At 44.7% G+C, this 25,893-nt stretch overlaps 1 protein-coding gene across 4 annotated transcripts in view; it reads left to right on the top strand.

The window, feature by feature from the left end:
• LOC124031805 (ephrin type-B receptor 2-like) overlaps positions 1-25,893 on the top strand; it is an 83,678-nt gene that overhangs the window by 24,623 nt on the left and 33,162 nt on the right. For all 4 annotated transcript variants that reach the window (XM_046343485.1, XM_046343483.1, XM_046343484.1 and 1 more), the window contains exon 2: positions 22,267-22,331. In XM_046343485.1, coding sequence (XP_046199441.1) covers positions 22,267-22,331 — 65 coding nt within the window. The remainder of the gene's footprint in view (positions 1-22,266; positions 22,332-25,893) is intronic.

Here is a 25,893-nt window from a genome sequence, read left to right as displayed (position 1 = left end):
CAAATTTGTCAATGGCAGTTTCACCATTTCTTGCCATCGTAATCTTTCAGGATGCACCAAGATATTAAATGAGCATCATCAGTACTAACAATATGCTGCTGTTATCAACCTGAGCAAATAGATATTGCACTTTGATTCAATTTGTAGCCTTGGAAGAACATGCATGAGCCAAGATGCTTTGAACCATTTGGTCCAAATGTGCCATCTCTATCTGCAGTCTCTGATGCAGGCTGGTCTCTGTTTGTGCTTTAGTGGAACATGCCACAACCCTGGGATGTTCCCCTGCAATGCTAATATAATGCAATGCTAATACAATGCTAATTTTGGGCTCCTAAGTGGCGCAGGGGTCTAAGGCACTGCATCTCAGTGCAAGAGCCGTCAATACAGTCCCTGGTTTGAATCTAGGCTGTATCACATCCGGCCTTGATTGGGAGTCCCATCGGGCGGCACACAATTGACCCAGCGTTGTCTGGGTTTGACCGGGTTAAGCCGTCATCGTAAATAAGGATTTGTTCTTAACTAACTTGCCTGGTTAAATAAAATAAAATAATATATATATAAAAGCAGCAGAAGAAGCAGGGCCATAAAATGGATAAATAAGAAATGTGGGACTGAGAGTTTCAGTGTGGCGGGAGGCACATTGACATAAAAGCCAGTGAGTGAAGCCCAGCGATGTGTCCCCTGGGTTTAATCCAGTGTGGCGTACAGAGCGCGGCGCAGCCTGCAAGGATTATGTGTGCTGAACTTAGTTACTCTCTCCTCCTCGGTGGCCTACTTTTCATTGAAATATGGAGAGAAAGACAGTGAGAGAAGGAAAGAGAGAGATCTATATTGTAGGAATGCAGGGACAGATGGAGTCAGACGGTGGGGAGGGGGACGTGGAGCCAGAGAGAGGGAGAGAGACCTCTGTAACTTTATTCCCCTCTCCCTCTCGCATGTTAAATTCTGGTTTAAGAATACTTATGGGGCGGTAGATAATGGGGGATTTGTCTATCCCTTTGACCATATTCTCAACCGGCTGGTAGAGCATGTTTTGACAATGGAATTAGAAGTGGGTATGAAAACAATCTTCACTTGAACGTGATTGGTCAACTCCCCACTCCCTCCTGTATCAATTCATTTAATTTGGATACTTTTCGGTTGCTGCAGTTGAGCGTTGTTGCACTCTAACTTTAAGAAAACTCTAAATCAGTCACCGAAGATATGGGATAATAGGCAGAAATTCAGTTGGTGAGGGATTGATATTGCACCATTCCTGTTAGTAGAGATGAGTAGGAATAAGAAAATCAATAGTTCAAATGTAAAAAGGCTAAAAGCTAGAATTTTGTAACAATATGCTCAACCAGGTAGTTAATATTCAATTAAAAAGTATGGTGGACTAAGAATATATATATATATATATATATATATATATATATATATATATATATATATATATATATATATATATTTTTTTTATGTATTCTTTTGGTGAAAAATATTATTTAATTGTTGACAACACATGACATTAGACAACATAAATTGGATTAACCACACTTCATGACCCATGCAGTCTATTAATCAATATTCAGACTTAAGGTCACCGATAAATATGACTTTAATAGTAATACAAAACTGCACTCTGTCATATATTATCTCAAAATATACAGTGCCTTCGGGAAGTATTCAGACCCCTTGACTTTTTCTACATTTTGTTAGGTCTTATTATAAAATGGACTAAATAGTTTTACCCCCCTCATCAATCTACACACAATAACTCATAATCACAAAGCAAAGATATATCTTTAAAAAAAAAAGCAAATGTATAAATATTTTCGGTTGTTGAAATATCACATTTACATAAGTATTCAGACCCTTTACTCAGTACTTTGTTAAAGCACCTTACAGCCTCGAGTCTTCTTGGGTATGACGCTACAAGCTTGCCACATCTGTATTTGGGGAGTTTATCCCATTATTCTCTGCAGATCCTCTCAAGCTCTGTCAGGTTGGATGGGGAGTGTTGCTTCACAACTATTTTCAGGTCTCTCCAGAGACGTTCGATCAGGTTGGAAGGTGAACCTTCACCCCAGTCTGAGGTCCTGAGTGCACTGGAGCAGGTTTTCATCGAGGATCTCTCCGTACTTTGCTTCGTTCATCTTTGCATCGATCCTGGCTAGTCTCCCAATCTCTGCCGCTGAAAAACATCCCAACAGCATGATGCTGCCACCACCATGCTTCACCATAAGGATGGTACCAGGTTCCTCCAGAAGAATACACTTGGCATTAAGGCCATTGAGTTCAGTCTTGGTTTTATCAGACCAGAGAATCTTGTTTCTCATGGTTTGAGAGCCTTTAGGTTCCTTTTGGCAAACTCCAAGTGGGTTGTCATGTCCCTTTTACTGAGGAATGGCTTCCGTCTGGTCACTCTACCACAGTGGTTCCCAATCTTTTTATAGTGCTGTACACCTTCAGCGGCTGTACCCCTTCAAACATTCAGCTGCGTACCCACTCTAGCACCAGGGTCAGCGCACTCTCAAATGTAATTTTTTGCCATCATTGTAAGCCTGCCACACACACACGATACGATACATTTATTAAACAATAGAATGAGTGTGAGTTTTTGTCATAACCCAGCTCGTGAGAAGTGACAAAGAACACTTATAGGACCAGTGTAATGAGTACGATGGGAGACAGAATGCTGGTTTCAAGCACAGGGCGCCACAGGTGTTTCTTTGTAAAGGATAACAAGAGGAGGCAGGTAGCTGGGTCCAGGGGCAGGCAGAATGTCACACACAGGGATTCCTATAAGGTAACAGTACAGGCAGGGAAAATGCTAATAACATAGTCCTGGATATCAGGCAAGAGGTTGATGACAGGAAATCTGATAGGCAAAAGTGCAGGCAGGGAATGATGGCCAAAAACTATGATACACGGGAGGACTACTATGGAAATAAACAGCACTCCGGCTAGACAGTGTAACAAAACAAACAATACCTCACAATGATGGGGTGCAAAGAACTGAACTAAATAGTGTGTTAAATGACATACAGTTGTGTGAACAGGTGATCAGTATTCAGAGAGTGAGCTGCGTTCAGGGGATCTATGTGTTTGAGAGTGTGAGTTGGAAGCAGACGTTACAACCAGGGCACAAATAATAATATAATAATCAATCATTTTGCTCTTCATTTAGCCATCTTACATATAAAACTTTATCTGTTGATTTTAAAATTGTGAATAACTCACCACAGGTTAATGAGAAGGATGTGCTTGAAAGGATGCACATAACCCTGCAATGTTGGGTTGTATTGGAGAGAGTCTCTTTCTTAAATCATTTTCCACACACAGTCTCTGCCTGTATTTAGTTTTCAAGCTAGTGAGGGCCGAGAATCCACTCTCACATAGGTACTTGGTTGCAAAAGGTATCAGTGTCTTAACAGTGCGATTTGCCAAGGCAGGATACTCTGAGTGCAGCCCAATCCAGAAATCTGCCAGTAGCTTCTGATTAAATTCAATTTTCACAGAACTGCTTGTTGCAATTTCGATGAGGCTCTCTTGTTCAGATATCGGTAAGTGGACTGGAGGCAGGGCATGAAAGGGATAATGAATCCAGTTGTTTGTGTCATCTGTTTTTGGAAAGTACCTGCGTAATTGCGTGCCCACTCACTCAGGTGCTTCGCTCGATCACATTTGACATTGTCTGTAAGCTTGAGTTCATTTGCACACAAAAACAATCATACAATGATCAAAATCAAATCAAATCATATCAAATGTATTTATATAGCCCTTCTTACATCAGCTGATATCTCAAAGTGCAGTGTACAGAAACAAAGCATAAAGCCCCAAACAGCAGACAATGCAGGTGTAGAAGCACGATGGCTAGGAAAAACTCCTTAGAAAGGCCAAAACCTAGGAAGAATCCTAGAGAGGAACCAGGCTATGAGGGGTGGCCAGTCCTCTTCTGGCTGTGCCGGGTGGAGATTATAACAGAACATGGCCAAGATGTTCAAATGTTCATAAATGGCCAGCATGGTCAAATAATAATAATCACAGTAGTTTTCGAGGGTGCAACAGGTCAGCACCTCAGGAGTAGATGTCAGTTGGCTTTTCATAGCCGATCATTGAGAGTATCTCTACCGCTCCTGCTGTTTCTAGAGAGTTGAAAACAGCAGGTCTGGGGCAGGTAGCACGTCCGGTGAACAGGTCAGGGTTCCATAGCCGCAGGCAGAACAGTTGAAATTGGAGCAGCAGGACGGCCAGGTGGACTGGGGACAGCAAGGAGTCATCATGCCAGGTAGTCCGGAGGCATGGTCCTCGTGCTCAGGTCCTCCGAGAGAGAGAAAGAAAGAAAGAGAGAATTAGAGAGAGCATACTTAAATTCACACAGGACACCGGATAAGACAGGAGAAATACTCCAGACATAACAGATTGACCCTAGCCCCCCAACACATAAACTACTGCAGCATAAATACTGGAGGCTGAGACAGGAGAGGTCAGGAGACACTGTGGCCCCATCCGATGATACCCCCGGACAGGGCCAAACAGGAAGGATATAACCCCTTCCACTTTGCCAAAGCACAGCCCCCACACCACTAGAGGGATATCTTCAACCACCAATTTACCATCCTGAGACAAGGCGGAGTATAACCCAGACAGGAGGACCACATCAGTGACTCAACCGACTCAAGTGACACACCCCTCCTAAGGACGGCATTGAAGAGCACCAATAAGCCAGTGACTCAGCCCCTGTAATAGCGTTAGAGGCACAGAATCCCAGTGGAGAGAGGGGAACCGGCCAGGCAGAGACAGCAAGGGTGGTTTGTTGCTCCAGTGCCTTTCCGTTCACCTTCACACTCCTGGGCCAGACTACACTCAATCATAGGACCTACTGAAGAGATGAGTCTTCAATAAAGACTTAAAGGTTGAGACTGAGTCTGCGTCTCTCACATGGGTAGGCAGACCATTCCATAAAAATGGTGCTCTATAGGAGAAAGCTCTGCCTCCAGCTGTTTGCTTAGAAATTCTAGGGACAATTAGGAGGCCCGTGTCTTGTGACCGTAGAGTACGTGTATGTATGTATGGCAGGACCAAATCAGAGAGATAGGTAGGAGCAAGCCCATGTAATGCTTTGTAGGTTAGCAGTAAAACCTTGAAATCAGCCCTTGCCTTAACAGGAAGCCAGTGTAGGGAGGCTAGCACTGGAGTAATATGATCCATTTTTTTGGTTCTAGTCAGGATTCTAGCAGCTGTATTTAGCACTAACTGAAGTTTATTTAGTGCTTTATCCGGGTAGCCGGAGAGTAGAGCATTGCAGTAGTCTAATCTAGAAGTGACAAAAGCGCAGATTAATTTTTCTGCATCATTTTTGGACAGATAATTTCTGATTTTTGCAATGTTATGATCGAAAGACTTGTGTGTTGTCCTTGTTAATGCAGACAGAGAAGAGCTCCAACATCTTAATCATTGCCTCAATTTTGTACCGGACATTGAATATAGTTGCGGAGAGTCCCTGTACTCCTAGATTCAGATCATTCAGGCGAGAAAAATCATCACCTAGATATGCCAGTCGTATAAGAAACTCGTCATGCAAGCGGTCAGACAAGTGTTAATTATGGTCAGTAAAGAAAACTTTAAGCTCATCTCTCAAATTAAAAAAAAGTGTCAATACTCTGCCCATTGATAACCACTTCTGTATGTTGTAAAAGCGCTACATGGTCGCTGACCATATCATTGCATAGTGCAGAAAATACACGAGAGTTCATGGGCCTTGCTTTAACAAAGTTAACCATTTTCACTGTAGTGTCCAAAACGTCTTTCAAGCTGTCAGGCATTCCCTTGGCAGCAAGAACCTCTCAGTGGATAACTGCTTACACGGGCATTACCACTCCACTATGTCTCCCTGTCATGGCTTCTGCGCCATCAGTACAGATACCAACACGTCTTGACCAGCAAAGTCCATTTGATGTCACAAAGCTGTCCAGTATTTTAAAAATATCCTTCCCTGTTGTCCTGGTTTCCAGTGGTTTGCAGAAGTGGTTTCCTTAATTGACCCCCCCCCCCCCATAAACGTAACGGACATATACCAGGAGCTGTGCCAGGCCCGCCACTTCTATTGACTCATCCAGCTGTAACGCATAGAATTCACTGGCTTGTATGTGAAGCAGTAATTGTTTCAAAACATCTCCTGCCATATCACTGATGCGTCGTGAAACAGTGTTTGATGAAGATATTCTGTATAGTTTTTTGTCCTTTCCCCCAGCATTGTTCCAGCCATATCCTCAGCAGCAGGAAGAAAGAAGTCCTCCACAATAGTATGGGGCTTGCCTGTCCTAGCCACTCGGTAGCTCACCATAGTATAGGGCTTGCCTGTCCTAGCCACTCGGTAGCTCACCATAGTATAGGGCTTGCCTGTCCTAGCCACTCGGTAGCTCACCATATAAGATGCTTCTGGACCCTTCTTATTAATGGTATCTATTGCTTTTATACATGTCTTACTACTCGAAAGTCATCTTAATTCTCTTTCAAAAAGCTCCCATAGCTTATTTTTCAAATTAGCATGTTTCTAAATGTCTGTGCAAGAGTGAAGGTTTCATTGAGTATATGTGTGCACATATAACACACTGTGGCTGAGGAAAGGCACTACTCCCAATATAAGTGAACCCCAAATCAATATACATATTTGTGTATACATACATATTTGAGTCTCTTCAATGGTCCAACGTCCCTGTCTGTTGTTCGGTGCTTTCCCGGGTAAGGGGGCGGTTACTTTGGCTACATCAGATTCACAGCTGTCAGTGTCCATGCTAGCTGGGCTAAAAACACATGTAGAATTACTGATACTAGCATTGGATGTGCTTGTGGAAGGAGAACAACTTGTATCGTCGATAGATGCAGGTGTAGCACTGCTGGCTACATACTGACCGTTAGTGGAATTCTCGCGAGAGCGTAACGATTCATGTGATCGGATGTTAATTATTTGACTAGGCTACCTGTATTTGACATTGTGTTGTTATTTCGCTGAACACTAGATGGTAAAATTTTATTTTCGGCTGTGAAACCAGGCTACTCAGGTGAGAGAAAAACCTCACCCAAATGTATAGCCCCTTTGGAAAATAAAAATGAACTGTTTGAAAATGTGAAGAAATTGTTATTTAAAAAAAAAAAAAATATATATATATATATATATATATATATATATACATATACATATATAGGTTTATTTAAAAAAAATGTGAATCACATTTTTAAATGGCGTACCCCCGACGGTACCCCAGTTTGGGTTGTCCCTCTAGAAAGTTCTCCCATCTCCACAGAGGAACTCTAGAGCTCTGTCAGAGTAACTATCGGGTTCTTGGTCACCTCCCTTCACCCCCGATTGCTCAGTTTGGCCGGGCGGCCAGCTCTTGAAAGAGTCTTGGTGGTTCCAAACTTCTTCCATTTAAGAATGATGGAGGCCACTGTGTTCTTGAGGACCTTCAATGCTGCACACGTTTTTTGGTACCCTTCGCCAGATCTTTGCCGCGACACAATCATGTCTCTGAGCTTTACGGACAATTCCTTCGACCTCATGGCTTGGTATTTGCTCGGACATGCACGTTCAACTCTGGGACTTTACATAGACAGGTGTGTGCCTTTCCAAATCATGCCAATTGAATGTACCACAGGTGGACTCCACAATCAAGTTGTAGAAACATCTGAAGGATGATCAATGGAAACCAATGGACACAGGATGCACCTGAGCTCCATTTCGAGTCTCATAGTACAGGGTCTTAACAGCTATGTGTTACGGTTTTCTTCCGTCGAAGGAGAGTCGGACCAAAATGCAGCATGTTAATTTCCATACATGTTTATTGAACGACAAAAACACGAAAAATACAAAACAACAAACGGAACGTGAAAACCTATACAGCCTATCTGGTGACTACAAACACAGAGACAGGAACAATCACCCACGAAATACTCAAAGAATATGGCTGCCTAAATATGGTTCCCAATCAGAGACAACGATAATCACCTGACTCTGATTGAGAACCGCCTCAGGCAGCCATAGACTATGCTAGACACCCCACAAAAACCCCATGACAAAAACGCACCACAATAACCCATGTCACACCCTGGCCTAACCAAATAAATGAAGACAAACATACATTACTTCGACCAGGGCGTGACAGAACCCTTCCCCCCTAAGGTGCGGACTCCCGGACGCACATCAAAACAATAGGGAGGGTCCGGGTGGGCGTCTGTCCATGGTGGCGGCTCCAGCTCGGGACGTGGACCCCACTCCATCAATGTCTTAGTTCCTCCCCATCGCGTCCTAGGATAGTCCACCCTCGCCGCCGACCATGGCCTAGTAGTCCTCACCCAGAACCCCACTGGACTGAGGGGCAGCTCGGGACTGAAGGGCAGCTCGGGACTGAGAGGCAGCTCGGGACTGAGGGGTAGCTCGGGACTGGGGGGTAGCTCGGGACTGAGGGGAAGCTCGACACTGAGGGGAAGCTCGGCACTGAGGGGAAGCTCTGCACTGAGGGGAAGCTCAGCACTGAGGGGAAGCTCAACACTGAGGGGAAGCTCAACACTGAGGAGAAGCCCAGCACTGAGAGGAAGCCCAGCACTGAGAGGCAGCTCAGCACCGAGAGGAAGCTCAGGCAGGTAGTTGGATCCGGCAAATCCTGGCTGGCTGGCGGATCTGGAAGAGTCTGGCTGACTGGCGGATCTGGAAGAGTCTGGCTGACTGGCGGATCTGGAAGAGTCTGGCTGACTGGCGGATCTGGAAGAGTCTGACTGGCGGATCTGGAAGAGTCTGGCTGACTGGCGGATCTGGAAGAGTCTGGCTGACTGGCGGATCTGGAAGAGTCTGGCTGACTGGCGGATCTGGAAGAGTCTGGCTGACTGGCAGATCTGGAAGAGTCTGGCTGACTGGCAGATCTGGAAGAGTCTGGCTGACTGGCAGATCTAGCTGCTCTGGCTGCTCCATGCAGACTGGCAGCTCTATGCAGACTGGCAGTTCTGGCTGCTCCATGCAGACTGGCAGTTCTGGCTGCTCCATGCAGACTGGCAGCTCTGGCTGCTCCATGCAGACTGACAGCTCTGGCTGCTCCATGCAGACTGACAGCTCTGGCTGCTCCATGCAGACTGACAGCTCTGGTTGCTCCATGCAGACTGACAGCTCTGGCTGCTCCATGCAGACTGACAGCTCAGGCTGCTCCATGCAGACTGACAGCTCAGGCTGCTCCATGCAGGCTGGCAGCTCTGGCTGCACTGGACAGGCAGGAGACTGGCAATATCTCCTCCCACGTCCAAGTCCTGTGATCGCTGCTCCTCACGATAAACAGGGGGAGTTGGCTCAGGTTTGAACCCCCCCCCCCCCCAAGAAATTTTTGGGGCTGACTCTCGGTCTTCCGTCCGCGCCGCCATGCTTGCTTCGCCAACTCCATTCTCCGATAACCTTCTTTGCACTGCTCCAGCGAATCCCAGGCGGGCTCCGGCACTCTCTCTGGGTCGACTGCCCACCTGTCTATTTCCTCCCAAGTCGTATACTCCAAACTTCGTAGCTCCTGCTGCCGCTGCCTGTCACCACGCCGCTTGGTCCTCTTGTGGTGGGTGATTCTGTTACGGTTTTCTTCCGTTGAAGGAGAGTCGGACCAAAATGCAGCATGGTAATTTCCATACATGTTTATTGAACGACAAAAACACGAACAATACAAAACAACAAACGGAACGTGAAAACCTATACAGCCTATCTGGTGACTACAAACACAGAGACAGTAACAATCACCCACGAAATACTCAAAGAATATGGCTGCCTAAATATGGTTCCCAATCAGAGACAACGATAATCACCTGACTCTGATAGAGAACCGCCTCAGGCATCCATAGACTATGCTAGACACCCTGTCATGTTTTGTCATATATTGTCATGTCTTGTCCCTGTGCTTTCTCTTCTATTCGTTTCCCCCTGCTGGTCTTATTAGGTTTCTTTCCCTCTCTCTTTCCCTCTCTCTCTCTATCGTTCTGTTCCTGCTCCAAGCTGTTCCTCATTCTCCTAATGACCTCGTTTACTCTTTCACACCTGTCCCCTATTTTGCCCTCTGATTAAGTCTCTATTTCTCTCTTCGTTTCTGCTTCTGTCCTTGTCGGATCCCTGTTTGCTGTTCGCTGTGTTCTTGTTCCGTCCTGTCGTGTTTTTGCCTTCATCAGATGCTGCGTGTGAGCAGGTGTCTCTGTCAGCTACGGCCTGCGCCTACCCGAAGCGACCTGCAGTCTGTGGCCGCTTATCCTGTTATTCCCCTCTACAGACTAGAGGATTTCTGTTATTCCCCGTTTGGACATTTCCTGTTAAGGATTCAGGATTTGTTATTTTCTGTTTGGACTTGAATAAACTCTGTTTCTGTTAAGTTGCTTTTGGGTCCTCACTCACCTGCATAACACACCCCACAAAAACCCCATGACAAAAACGCACCACAATAACCCATGTCACACCCTGGCCTGACCAAATAAATGAAGACAAACATACATTACTTAAATAAGGTATTTCTGTTTTTATTTTTTATAGATTTTCAAAACTTCCTAAAAACGTGTTTTTGCTTTGTCATTATGGGGTATTGTGTGTAGATTACTGAGGATTTATTTTAATTTGATCCATTTTAGAGTAAGGCTGTAACATAACAAAATGTGGAAATAGTTAAGAGGTCTGTGTACTTTTCGAAGGCACTGTAGTCTGAACATGTGGGAAACATGGTGGAATACTTTTTTTCCACCATAATTTGCAAATAAATTCCTTAAAAATCCTACAATGTGATTTTCTGGATTTTTTTCTCATTTTGTCTGTCATAGTTGAAGCGTACCTATGATGAAAATTACATGCCTCTCTCAACTTTTTAAGTGGGAGAACTTGCACAATTGGTGGCTGACTAAATACTTTTTTGCCCTACTGTATAGAGCCATGTCATCGTGGAATGCTCTGCCACCAGAAGTTACCCTGGCAAAAAGCCAGTTTAGCTTTAAAAAACATATTTTAAAAAAACATTGTATCACAGCGCCTCTCCTCTTTCTAATGATCTAATTTAAATGTACTGTATCTAAGAATATGAATATGAATAGTGTATAAATTAGAGGTTGACCGATTATGATTTTTCAATGCCAATACCGATACCGATTAATCTGACAAATATTTGTTGTTGTTGTAATAATGACAATTACAACAATACTGAATAGACACTTTTATTTTAACTTAATACATCAATAACATCTATTTAGTCTCAAGTAAATAATGTAACATGTTCAATTTGGTTTAAATAATGCAAAAACAAAGTGTTGGAGAAGAAAGTAAAAGTGCTATATTTGCCATGTTAATAAGCTAACGTTTAAGTTCCTTGCTCAGAAAATGAGAACATATGAAAGCAGGTGGTTCCTTTTAACATGAGTCTTCAATATTCCCAGGTAAGAAGTATTAGGTTGTAGTTATTATAGGAATTATAGGACTATCTCGCTATACAATTTGTATTTCATATACCTTTGACTATTGGATGTTCTTATAAGCACTATAGTATTGCCAGCCTAATCTCGGGAGTTGATAGGCATGAAGTCATAAACAGTGCAATGCTTGAAGCACAGAGAAGAGCTGCTGGCAAATGCAGGTGCTGTTTGAATGAATGCTTACGAGGCTGCTGCTACCTACCACCGCTCAGTCAGACTGCTCTATCAAATATCAAATCATAGAATTAATTATAATATAACACACAGAAATATGAGCCTTAGGTCATTAAATATGGTAAAATCCGGAAACTATAATTTTGAAAACAAAACGTGAAAACGTTCCGTATTGTATCTAACGGGTGGCATCCCTAAGTCTAAATATTGCTGTTACATTGCTCAACCTTCAACGTTATGTCATAATTATGTACCATTCCGGCAAATTAATTACGGTCTTTGTTATGAAGAAATGGTCTTCACACAGTTTGCTACGAGCCAGGCAACACAAACTGCCTTATATAGCCTGACTCTGCTTGCACAGAACGCAAGAGAAGTGGCACAATTTCCCTAGTTAAAATAAAGTAATGTTAGCAGGCAATATTAACTAAATATGCAAGTTTGGAAATAAATACATGTGTATTGATTTTTTGAAAGGCATTGATGTTTATGGTTAGGTACACATTGGTACAACCACAGTGCTTTTTTCGCAAATGCGCTTGTTAAATCATCACCCGTTTGGAGAAGTAGGCTGTGATTCGATGATAAATTAACAGGTACCGCGTCGGTTATATGCAATGTAGGACAAGCTAAATAAACTAGTAATATCATGAACCATGTGTAGTTAACTAGTGATTATGTTAAGATTGATTATTTTTTATAGGATAAGTTGAATGCTAGCTAGAAACTTACCTTGGCTCTTGCCAAAAGCCTGCCACCCAGTCTCCTCATGGAGTGCAATGTAATCGGCCATAATCGGTGCCCAAAAATGCCCATCACTGATTGTTATGAAAACTTGAAATCGGCCCTAATTAATCGGCCATTCCGATTAATCGGTCGACCTCTAGTATAAATAGTATTTTTGTGCTCTCTTGGTGTCTTTTGCTATATGTAACTTTTATCTTATTAATTTAAAATCAAATCCAATTTCATTGATCACATACACATATTTAGCAGATGTTATTGCGGGCGTAGTGACATTGTAACGCTCGTCTGAAGAAGAGGGAGTGGACCAAAGCGCAGCGTGGTACGTGTTCCTGATGTTTATTCAAATCTGAACACTAGAACAAAATAACAAAGAGCAAAAACGACAGTTCTGTCAGGTGCAGAAACACAAAACAGAAAACTACCCACAAACCCAGGTGGGGAAAAGGCTACCTAAGTACACTGCTCAAAAAAATAAAGGGAACACTAAAATAACACATCCTATATCTGTATGAATGAAATATTCTTAAATACTTTTTTCTTTACATAGTTGAATGTGCTGACAACAAAATAACACAAAAATGATCAATGGAAATCAAATGTATCAACCCATGGAGGTCTGGATTTGGAGTGACACTCAAAATTATAGTGGAAAACCACACTACAGGCTGATCCAACTGTGATGTAATGTCCTTAAAACAAATCAAAATGAGGCTCAGTAGTGTGTGTGGCCTCCACGTGCCTATATGACCTCCCTACAATGCCTGGGCATGCTCCTGATGAGGTGGCGGATGGTCTCCTGAGGGATCTCCTCCCAGACCTGGACTAAAGCATCCGCCAACTCCTGGACAGTCTGTGGTGCAACGTGGCGTTGGTGGATGGAGCAAGACATGATGTCCCAGATGTGCTCAATTGGATTCAGGTCTGGGGAACGGGCGGGCCAGTCCATAGCATCAATGACTTAATAATAATAATATAATAATATATGCCATTTAGCAGACGCTTTTATCCAAAGCGACTTACAGTCATGTGTGACTTCCTCTAGCAGGAACTGCTGACACACTCCAGCCACATGAGGTCTAGCATTGTCTTGCATTAGGAGGAACCTAAGGCCAACCGCACCAGCATATGGTCTCCCAAGGGGTCTGAGGATCTCATTTCGGTACCTAATGGCAGTCAGGCTACCTCTGGCGAGCACATGGAGGGCTGTGCGGCCCCCCAAAGAAATGCCACCCCATACCATGACTGACCCACCGGCAAACCGGTCATGCTGGAGGATGTTGCAGGCAGCAGAACGTTCTCCATGGCGTCTCCAGACTCTGTCACGTGCTCAGTGTGAACCTGCTTTCATCTGTGAAGAGCACAGGGCGCCAGTGGCGAATTTGCCAATCTTGGTGTTCTCTGGCAAATGCCAAACGTCCTGCACAGTGTTGGGCTGTAAGCACAACCCCCACCTGTGGACTTCGGGCCCTCATACCACCCTCATGGACTCTGTTTCTGACCGTTTGAGCAGACACATGCACATTTGCACAAAGGCGGAGGTAGCGGTCCTGCTGCTGGGTTGTTGCCCTCCTACGGCCTCCTCCACGTCTCCTGATGTATTGGCCTGTCTCCTGGTAGCGCCTCCATGCTCTGGACACTACGCTGACAGACACAGCAAACCTTCTTGCCACAGCTCACATTGATGTGCCATCCTGGATGAGCTGCACTACCTGAGCCACTTGTGTGGGTTGTAGACTCCGTCTCATGCTACCAGTAGAGTGAAAGCACCGCCAGCATTCAAAAGTGACCAAAACATCAGCCAGGAAGCATAGGAACTGAGAAGTGGTCTGGTCACCACCTGCAGAACCACTCCTTTATTGGGGGTGTCTTGCTAATTGCCTATAATTTCCACCTGTTGTCTATTCCATTTGCACAACAGCATGTTAAATGTATTGTCAATCAGTGTTGCTTCCTAAGTGGACAGTTTGATTTCACAGAAGTGTGATTGACTTGGAGTTACATTGTGTTGTTTAAGTGTTCCCTTTATTTTTTTGAGCAGTGTATGATTCTCAATCAGAGACAACGATATACAGCTGCCTCTGATTGAGAACCACACCCGGCCAAACACAAAGAAAAATGAAAACATAGAAATAAAGAAACTAGAATGCCCACCCTAGTCACACTGTGGCCTTAACAAAATAGATAATAAAAGCCTCTCTATGGCCAGGGCGTGACAGAAATGCTTGTGTTCCTAACTCCAACAGTGCAGTAGTATTTAACAATTCACAACAATACACATACATCTAAAAGTAAAATAATGGAATTAAGAAATATATAAATATTAGCAAGAGCAATGTCGGAGTGGCACATATGAGATGAGTAAGGCGGTATGTAAACATTATTTAAAAATTATTAAAGTGACTAACTAGTGTTCCATTATTAAAGTGACCAGTGATTCCAAGTCTATGTATATAGGGCAGCAGCCTCTAAGGGGCAGGGTTGCGTAATTTAACGTAATATCTTATGTTGTTCTTGTCTATAACTGTTCTGTACTTTGTCATGTATTTGTATGTTTTATGTGGACCCCAGGAAGAGTATCTGCTGCATCTGCAGTAGCTGATGGGGATCCTAATAAACTCAACTAAACCTGAAAACACATCAATTTCAATTCAATTTAATATTCATGTGCAAAATTACTATCATTTGTAAAAATGTGACATTAGTCCTCGTTTAACAATGCTTACCTGCCAATGAACGCCACTGAAGCAGACCTAAAGTCATTTTTGTAATATTGTTGAGATGAGTAAAAATGCTATGCAAAATGCCATTCTAATATGGCATTGCTACTATGACACTCTCAACCGCCTGGTAGAGCTCTGTTACATTTTCGAGACAACCTCTTTATCGCGTACAGTATTTATAATACTCAGCTTTAATATAGCCTTCCATGTGTCGTGTGTGACAAGATCTCTGCGACATACTGTGCACACTCGGTTGGGCTCAAGCAGAAACTGAAGTGCTTTGATGACATGTCTAGGCACGAAAGGAGGGCATCATGCAAGTAACTAATGTCACCCCCCTTCCCTTTGTCCCCTGTTGCAGCTACAGTACATCAGATTGTGCATGCCTTGCATTTTGAGCCTTGTTGTGCGTTAGTTTGAGCCTACTGTATGACTTGGAGAGCTGGAGCTAGTATCCACATAGACCCATTTCTTTCCCTTCTCTGTGCTTTCCACTCAGACTTGCTCCCCTCCCAATCCCTCTAGGCTCAGTCCATGGGAATTCTTAGCGGGTCACTGCTCCCGGCCTCTTTATTCCCGTTCAGCGGCAGCACCAACACCTGGCTCGCCCTCCCTCACAGCTACTCATTAATCCACACTGATACTAACAGGAACTGATCACCCGAAAAATTGCCCAAATTGGAGACCAATCATTTTGTCTGAACTTGACTATAAAATGCCTACTGTTGTAATGCCGTATACATTATGTCATTCAGCCTCTATGGTCAGTTGATAATGGGGATGAATCATGTGGTTATTCCACTGTGGTTATTCCACTGTGTTTACTGCCTCTCTACGACAGGTGGCTTACATGAAACTGGAATCATCGGCCATTATGGTTCTGTAATTGGCTCATTATAGCATACTTCCCTAGAGATTGTATATGGCTCGGACTCCCCTAAGTATTTAAGGATTCTTTCAGAGGTGACATGCAATTGACTTGAATTAAATTGAATATTTGTGGTAATGTAATTGACACAGACACATAGTAATGGTTCATATTTGTCTAGTTTAATAGAGATTATTGGTCATTTTCCCAGATGTTTGCTGACATGTTGCTGTCATTTTAATTGTTTAATTTGTTGAGAGACGCTTTCTTTTGGAGAACAATGTTGGTCCCAGAGTATTTACATGGTAGTTACATATTGAATAGAATAATTCATTGTGCATACTGTAGTTCAACAAGTGCTCAGGACCTGCTGGCATCACACTTTTGTTATTGTGGGCATTACGATGCAGTTAGCTAGCTGGCTTGTTGTTAAATGTCATGACCGAGCACTCTGAGCTGGCTTTGCTTGGCAGCCAGAAGGTTTGCACCTCACTTTGCCTCTGTGTTTTCACTGAAATCAAATAGGCTAGTACAGTAGGTGGTTAGCTGGGTACATATTGATTCACACGTAATGTCTAAGTAAGAATCCTGAATCTTACTACACCGGCTCTGATGCTCGTCGGCTCTGGCAGGTCTTGCAAACTATTACGGACTACAAAGGGAAATCCAGCCACGAGCTGACCAGTGATGCGAGCCTACCAGACGGGCTAAATTCCTTTTATGCTTGCTTTAAGGCAAGCAATTCTGAAGCATGCATGAGAGCACCAGCTGTTCCGGACGACTGTGATCACACTCTCCATAGCCGATGTGAGCAAGATCTTTAAACAAGGCAACATTCACAAGGCCGCTGGGCCAGACTGGTTACCAGAACATGTACTCAGAGCATGCGCGGACCAGCAAAGTGTCTTTGCTGACATTTTCAACCTCTGCCTGACCGAGTCTGTAATACCTCTCAAACAGACCACCATAGTCCCTGTGCCCAAGAGAGTGAAGGTAACCTGCCTAAATGACTACCGCCCATAGCACTCACGTCGGTAGCCATGAAGTGCTTTGAAAGGCTGGTCATGGCTCACAACAATACCATCATCCCGAAAACACTAGACCCACTCCAATTTGCATACTGCCCCAACAGATCCAAAGATGATGCAATCTCAATCCCACTCCACACTGCCCTTTCCCACCTGGACAAAAGGCACACCTATGTGAGAATGCTGTTCATTGACTACAGTGCAGCATTCAACACTATAGTGCCCACAAAGCTCATCACTAAGCTAAGGACCCTGGGATTAAACACCTCCCTCTGCAACTGGTTCCTGGACTTCCTGATAGGCCGCCCCGAGATGGGAAGGGTAGGCAACAACACATCTGCCACACTGATCCTCAACACGGGTGCCCCTCAGGGGTGCGTGCTTAGTACCCTCCTGTACTCCCAGTTCACCCACGACTGCGTGGCCAAGCACCATCATCAAGTTTGCTGACGATATAGTGGTGGTAGGCCTGATCACCAACAACGACGAGACAGCCTACAGAGGGTAGTGCGTACAGCCCAGTACGTCACTGGGGCCAAGCTTTCTGCCATCCATGAGCTATATCCAGTGGGGCAAAAAAGTATTTAGTCAGCCACCAATTGTGCAAGTTCTCCCACTTAAAAAGATGAGAGAGGCCTGTAATTTACATCATAGGTACACTTCAACTATGACAGACAAAATGAGAAAAGAAATACCAGAAAATCACATTGTAGGATTTTTAATGAATTTATTTGCAAATTATGGTGGAAAATAAGTATTTGGTCACCTACAAACAAGCAAGATTTCTGGCTCTCACAGACCTGTAACTTCTTCTTTAAGAGGCTCCTCTGTCCTCCACTCGTTACCTGTATTAATGGCACCTGTTTGAACTTGTTATCAGTATAAAAGACACCTGTCCACAACCTCAAACAGTCACACTCCAAACTCCACTATGGCCAAGACCAAAGAGCTGTCAAAGGACACCAGAAACAAAATTGTAGACCTGCACCAGGCTGGGAAGACTGAATCTGCAATAGGTAAGCAGCTTGGTTTGAAGAAATCAACTGTGGGAGCAATTATTAGGAAATGGTAGACATACAAGACCACTGATAATCTCCCTCGATCTGGGGCTCCACGCAAGATCTCACCCCGTGGGGTCAATATTATCACAAGAACGGTGAGCAAAAATCCTAGAACCACATGGGGAGACCTAGTGAATGACCTGCAGAGAACTGGGACCAAAGTAACAAAGCCTACCATCAATAACACACTACGCCGCCAGGGACTCAAATCCTGCAGTGCCAGACGTGTCCCCCTGCTTAAGCCAGTACATGTCCAGGCCCGTCTGAAGTTTGCTAGAGAGCATTTGGATGATCCAGAAGAAGATTGGGAAAATGTCATATGGTCAGATGAAACCAAAATATAACTTTTTGGTAAAAACTCAACGCGTTGTGTTTGGAGGACAAAGAATGCTGAGTTGCATCCAAAGAACACCATACCTACTGTGAAGCATGGGGGTGGAAACATCATGCTTTGGGGCTGTTTTTCTGCAAAGGGACCAGGACGACTGATCAGTGTAAAGCAAAGAATGAATGGGACCATGTATCGTGAGATTTTGAGTGAAAACCTCCTTCCATCAGCAAGGGCATTGAAGATTAAACGTGGCTGGGTCTTTCAGCATGACAATGATCCCAAACACACCGCCCGGGCAATGAAGGAGTGGCTTCGAAAGAAGCATTTTAAGGTCCTTGAGTCGCCTAGCCAGTCTCCAGATCTTAACCCCATAGAAAATCTTTGGAGGGAGTTGAAAGTCTGTGTTGCCCAGTAACAGCCCCAAAACATCACTGCTCTAGAGGAAATCTGCATGGAGGAATGGGCCAAAATACCAGCAACAGTGTGTGAAAACCTTGTGAAGACTTACAGAAAATGTTTGACGTCTGTCATTGCCAACAAAGGGTATATAACAAAGTATTGAGATAAACTTTTGTTATTGACCAAATACTTATTTTCCACCATAATTTGCAAATAAATTCATTAAAAATCCTACAATGTGATTTTCTGGATTTTTTTTTCTCATTTTGTCTGTCATAGTTGAAATGTACCTATGATGAAAATTACAGGCCTCTCTCATCTTTTTAAGTGGGAGAATTTGCACAATTGGTGGCTGACTAAATACTTTTTTGCCCCACTGTACTAGGCGGTGTCAGAGGAAGGATATCATACTTGAGTAAAAGTAAAGTTACCGAAATAGAAAATGACCCAAGTAAAAGTGAGTCATCCAGTAAAATACTACTTGAATAAAAGTATAAAAGCATTCCGAGCTTGCTGCTACGCCACCATGTCTGTGTCAATGACTGATTTCAACTGTATTCCTACACTTTGCACTTCAAAATAAATCTCAGCTAGTTATCTATTTTATTTATCATAGTGATTCAGGAGTAACATTAAAACAGAATCATATTCCCCACCAACATTAGACAACTATACAGAAAACCCTCAAAATACCGAAACAAGTATATGAAGTCAATGATGAGAGAATTTGATATTTGATATTAATATTATGAGATTGAGATGAACTAAAATAGCAGTGCAGATGGTACTCTTTTGCTAAGTGTAGAGATGTATTATAGGTAATGATTATGTAGGGGACTTCTGAGAATGGTACAGACGTATTCGGTACTAGGTAATCATGTCAAATGTAATCATATTGTCATTGATTAAAGAGTTTTACATTATTTTAACTGAACAGCGTCCCCCCCATACCAATTAATAACTTTACAAACTCTGGTTTGGGACACCTGGGAACACCACGTGACGTCCTGATGACTGGTGAAACAAATGTCTTGAGATCATCTTACAAACGTCCTAACATGGTCCTCAATGACATGGTTCTCAATGACCTACACAAAGGTCCCCCAAAGTTCCATTGGGATCATCATGCGACATCCTAATGACTAGTAAAAGTAAAGTCCTGAGAACTTCCTATAAAAATGTTGACGTGGTCCTGAGTGACGTTCTGGTAACTTGCAGGGAACTACACAAAGGTCCCCCAGAGAACGTTACATTGGCTCCATCACATGGCGTCCTGATGACAGATTTATTTTATTTTATTGGGAACGTACTGAAAACGTCTTTAGGGTAATCGCCAGAACAAACGGGAAACAATACAAAAACCTCCAGGGGACCATGAAAGTACATTATAAGAGCATCCTAAAATCGTCCCTGAGGACGTCCCCAGAACAAACCGGTAAACTAGACAAAATCTCCACAGGACCATGTCCATGACACAACTTCCTGAGAGTGTCCTATAAATGTCCCTGGGGACATCCCCGGAACAAACTGGGAACTAGCACAACAGGGAAGGGGAAAAGGGAAGAAAAATGTCCCTACCATTTAAACCCACACACATTAAAACCTCACCACTATTCCACTACTTGGCCCTATCTGATCCTACACCAGGCCGACAGCCTGGGAGGACGGGACACTATCGTTCAACACCTTCAAACTCCTCTGCAGCAAAATCACGTCCACCCAAGTACTTCTCTGCACCTGCTACCACAACATATTTTTTTCTGCGACTATGTCCCGAGGATAACGTCATGTTTAACGTTCCTAGAACGTTCTCAGAACTGGGAGGGTCAGCCACGGTCTCTTCCCTTTCTGCAACCTATGGTGGGACAAATCAATCCAATAATCAAATTCTATTTATATATAATTCTTACATTGACAATAACCGAGCCTAGATCCCAAAGACCAATCAGCAGCACCGTGGCAAGGAAAAACTCCCTAGATGAAAAAAAATCTGTAGAGAAAAAAATATTCAGAAGTTCATCTGATAGTGGGTATCATGATGTACTGAACAGTTGAAGACAGATGTTTACTAGAGAGAGCATTGGGGGCTGTTTTTTTCCAGACCATGCGACCTGACTGAGGACAAATTGATAGGGAAATGTAAAAGCAGGAGATTTTCCTGCTCGAGTTGTGTGGTTGCCGGGGGGAAATCATGGCCCTTGCAATGGCGAGTGTTAATTCTCTAGGGTGGAAGACAGTGTTGCAGTGTCCCTGTGGACCAGACATTGATGCTATTGGCTTTCCATAAGTCTTTGTTCTCAACTGCAGATGTGCGGGTACCAGGCAGTGTGTTATAATGAGAAATACACTCGATAAACAACTAACCCTTATTCTAATCCTTTCCCCCCAAGTATGGTTTCCATCCAGGTCCATTTTTATAGAGACAGAATTGTGCTCAGTCTACATAATCAGGGTCCAACCTGTGTTTTACCACTGTATGAGTAGGTTGTGGCCTGTCCCCCTTCCTGTATTCCCTACCAGCGTATAAGGCTTAAATATACTTGTTCGTACCATCCCTCCACTCAGCAGCACTTCACTGATAGGACCCTGTGAATAATTTAAAATGTGTCAGTCTACACAGGCAGAGTGGGGAAGACTTACAGCCTACTTGCCCTTCCATTTCTGGTGGGGGTGGTGAGAGGAGAGATTATGGGCTTCACTGTGTGCGCGCGTGTGTGTCCGGATACTGAAGAGCGGGAGAAAGAGAGAGAGAGACAGCAGATGTCACCAGGCAGAGTCATTCACTACCGTTCCTCCTGTATTAAGTGTGGTTGAGGTGCAGCAGAGTGTCACTGTGCCCCCTTAGCGTGACTGCACACAGACCATCACTGAAACACCACAACGCAGGGGCACGGGTCATAACACAATACTTCTACGATATCACTCTACACCAAGTCGCAAAAGTGTGTTATGATCATAATTGTGCAATTCTGTCAGACCATGTTAGGAGTATCATGATTAACCAATAGAGCTGTCACGACTGCATCCTGGCAACATTTTAAGTGACGGAGTGTACTGATGTGTATAGTGTATGTAGTTTACAGATGAATCATTGATCGCTCATGAACCTGTATTTATTGTCTGCATATGCCCATCTCTATGTTTATGTATGCACAGAGCTAACATTTCCCCTTGGGGATAATAAAGTTATTATCTAATCTATTTAGAGAGATGTACAGGTGTAGACTCCATATATAATGCTAACAGAGGGGAGAGAAGGCAACATTGTTGCAAGCCTCAAGCGATAATGATGAACGTACATATGTGGCTAGAGAAACACTTTTTTTTATCCTCGTTTTGACGTTGGTCAGTCATACACAGTTAATACTATTCTCTCACCACAATATTTCACAATGACAGTAACATGTGTCTTGCTGTCTTCGTTGCCCTGTTTTGCAGTTGTGATTTTTAATACCACATTAACTTGTTCATCTTGATTTCCCTGTAGAAATACTCATGGACTCTACGACGGCAACAGCAGAGCTGGGATGGACTATCTATCCAGCATTGGGGGTGAGTAGAACAAAGCATCTCATTATATGACACACCATTTTGTAAACTTTTAAAACTTTTTGTCATTTTGCAGAACCGTCTCTAGCTGCAGCACCATGAGAAGCCCAATTTAGAGCAGCAGCATATATCAGGAATAAGTACCCCTATTCGTTTACCATGTTCATACGGCATTGCTGTTCGGAATACAATTAGGGTGTCACGCATAGGTGTAATAGGTGGCAGGGAAGTCAGGCGCAGGAGAGTCAAATGGAGTTTAAATATGGAGTCTTTTAATAAAGTTCCACGAGTATGCTCCATAACAATAAATGTACAAACAAAACATGGGTACGAAGACCCGACGCGCACCTATACAAACAATCACACTACACTGACAACAAATCAATCTCTGACAAAGACATGAGGGGAAACAGAGGGTTAAATACACAACAGGTAATGAATGGGATTGAAAACAGGTGTGTGGGAAGACAAGACAAAAACCAATGGAAAATGAAAAAAGGATCAATGATGGCTAGAAGACCGGTGACGTCGAACGCCGAGCACCGCCCGAACAAGGAGAGGCAACGACTTCGGCAGAAGTCGTGACAGTACCACCCCCCCGACACCGGCCTCGGGGACGACCCGGAGGGCGAGGTGCAGGGCGATCCGGATGGAGACGGTGGAATTCTGATAACATGGAAGGATCTAACACGTCCTCCACCGGAACCCAGCATCTCTCCTCCGGCCCGTACCCCTCCCAGTCCACGAGGTACTGAAGGCCCCTCGCCTGACGTCTCGAATCCAAAACGGATCGAACAGAGTACGCCGGAACCCCCTCGATGTCTAGAGGAGGCGGAGGAACATCACGCACTTCAGCCTCCTGGAGCGGGCCAGCCACCATCGGCCTGAGGAGAGACACATGGAACGAGGGATTAATACGGTAATGAGTGGGTAGTTGTAACCTATAACATACCTCGTTCACTCTCCTCAGGACTTTAAACGGCCCCACAAACCGCGGACCTAGCTTCCGGCAGAGCAGGCGAAGGGGCAGGTTTCGGGTCGAGAGCCATACCCTGTCCCCTGGTGCGAACACTGGGGCCTCACTGCGGCGACGGTCTGCGCCAATTTTCTGGCGCCTTATGGCACGCTGATGGTGGACGTGGGCTGCCTCCCAGGTTTCCTCAGAGTGCCGAAACCAATTGTCCACCGCAGGGGCCTTGGTCTGGCTCTGATGCCAAGGAGCCAGAACCGGCTGATACTCCCTTTCAATGTGTATTAGGGTAAGGTTAGTGGAGGAGTGACGTAGCGAGTTCTGAGCCATCTCTGCCCAGGGCACGAACTTCGCCCACTCCCCCGGCCGATCCTGGCAATAAGACCGCAGAAACCTACCCACATCCTGGTTAACTCTCTCCACCTGCCCATTACTCTCGGGGTGAAAACCTGAGGTAAGACTAACTGAGATCCCCAGACGCTCCATAAACGCCTTCCAGACCCTTGATGTGAACTGGGGACCCCGATCAGACACTATATCCTCAGGCACCCCATAGTGCCGGAAAACGTGTGTAAACAGGGCCTCTGCAGTCTGTAAGGCTGTAGGGAGACCGGGCAAAGGGAGGAGACGACAGGACTTTGAAAACCGATCCACAACGACCAGGATCGTGGTGTAACCCTGTGAAGGTGGAAGATCAGTCAAAAAATCCACCGACAGGTGCGACCATGGCCGTTGAGGAACGGGTAGAGGTTGTAGCTTACCTCTGGGCAGGTGTCTAGGAGCCTTGCACTGGGCGCACACCGAACAGGAAGAAACATAAATCCTCACATCCTTAGCTAAAGTGGGCCACCAGTACCTTCCTTCAAGACAGCGCATCGTCCGACCTATCCCAGGATGACCAGAGGAGGGTGACGTGTGAGCCCAATATATCAATCGGTCGCGGACAGCAGACGGAACGTACAGACGACCAGCTGGACACTCATGGGGAGAAGGCTCTGCATGTGACAACCGCTCAATGTCCGCGTCCAGCTCCCACACTACCGGCGCCACCAGACACGAAGCTGGGAGTATGGGAGTGGGATCCATGGACCGCTCCTCTGTGTCATACAGCCGAGACAATGCGTCTGCCTTAACGTTCTGGGAGCCTGGTCTGTAAGAAAGAGTAAACACAAAACGAGTGAAAAACATGGCCCACCTTGCCTGGCGACGATTCAATCTCTTCGCCTGCCGGATGTACTCCAGATTGTCAGTCAGTCCAGATGAGAAAAGGGTGTTTAGCCCCCTCAAGCCAATGCCTCCACACCTTCAAGGCTTCTACGACAGCTAACAGTTCTCTGTTCCCTACATCATAGTTTCACTCCGCTGGGCTGAGCTTCTTCGAAGAAAGCACAGGGGCGAAGCTTCAATGACGTATCCGAATGCTGAGAGAGCACTGCTCCTATCCCAGCTTCGGATGCATCCACCTCCACTATGAATGGCAAAGAGGGATCCAGATGAGCTAGCACAGGCACCGAGGTAAACAGAGTCTTCAGGTGCTCAAAAGCTCTGTTCGCCTCAGCCGACCACTGCAAGCGCACCGGGCCCCCCTTTAGCAGTGAGGTAATGGGAGCTGCCATGTAGTAATTGGAAAACCCCAAAAAATGCTGCAACTCCTTTACCGTGGTTGGAGTCGGCCAATTACGCACGGCTGTAATGCGGTCGCTCTCCATCTCCACACCTGAAGTGGAAATCCGATGCCCTAGGAAGGAGATGGATTGTTGGAAAAACAAGCATTTCTCAGCCTTGACATATAGATCATGCTCCAACAGGCGACCAAGCACCCTGCACACCAGGGACACATGCTCGGCTTGTGTAGCAGAGTATATCAGAATATCATCGATATACACCACTACACCCTGCCCGTGCAGGTCCCTGAAGATCGCATCTACAAATGATTGGAAAACGGATGGAGCATTCATCAACCCATATGGCATGACCAGGTACTCATAATGACCTGAGGTAGTGCTAAATGCCGTCTTCCACTCATCACCCTTCTTAATACACACCAGATTGTACGCACTCCTGAGATCAAATTTTGTGAAAAAACGTGCCCCGTGCATTAACTCAATAACCGTATTGATCAGAGGTAGCGGGTAGCTATATTTCACTGTGATTTTATTAAGACCTCGATAATCAATGCACGGGCGTAAACCGCCATCCTTTTTCTTCACAAAAAAGAAATTCGAGGAGACGGGTGAAATGGATGGCTGAATTAACCCCTGATGCAGGGATTCAGAGACATATGTCTCCATAGCCTCAGTCTCCGCTTGCGACAGGGGATACACGTGACTCTTGGGATATGCAGCGTCTACCAGGAGATCTATCGCACAATGGACTTTCCACCGTAGTAGCACCAACGGAAACACCTAAACACCTACCTGAGCATTCTCGCGACCACCCCGTGAGAGCCCTCTGTGGCCAAGAAACAGTGGGGTTATGACAAACTAACCAGGGTAGGCCTAGCACCACAGAATACGCAGGAGAATCAATAAGGAAAAGACTAATCTTCTCCTTGTGACCCTCCTGCGTTATCATACACAAAGGTGCGGTAACCTC

This window comes from Oncorhynchus gorbuscha, linkage group LG03, assembly GCF_021184085.1.
Source record: "Oncorhynchus gorbuscha isolate QuinsamMale2020 ecotype Even-year linkage group LG03, OgorEven_v1.0, whole genome shotgun sequence".
In the NCBI taxonomy this organism is placed as follows: Eukaryota; Metazoa; Chordata; class Actinopteri; order Salmoniformes; family Salmonidae; genus Oncorhynchus; species Oncorhynchus gorbuscha.
This window is presented reverse-complemented; position numbering and strand designations above follow the sequence as displayed.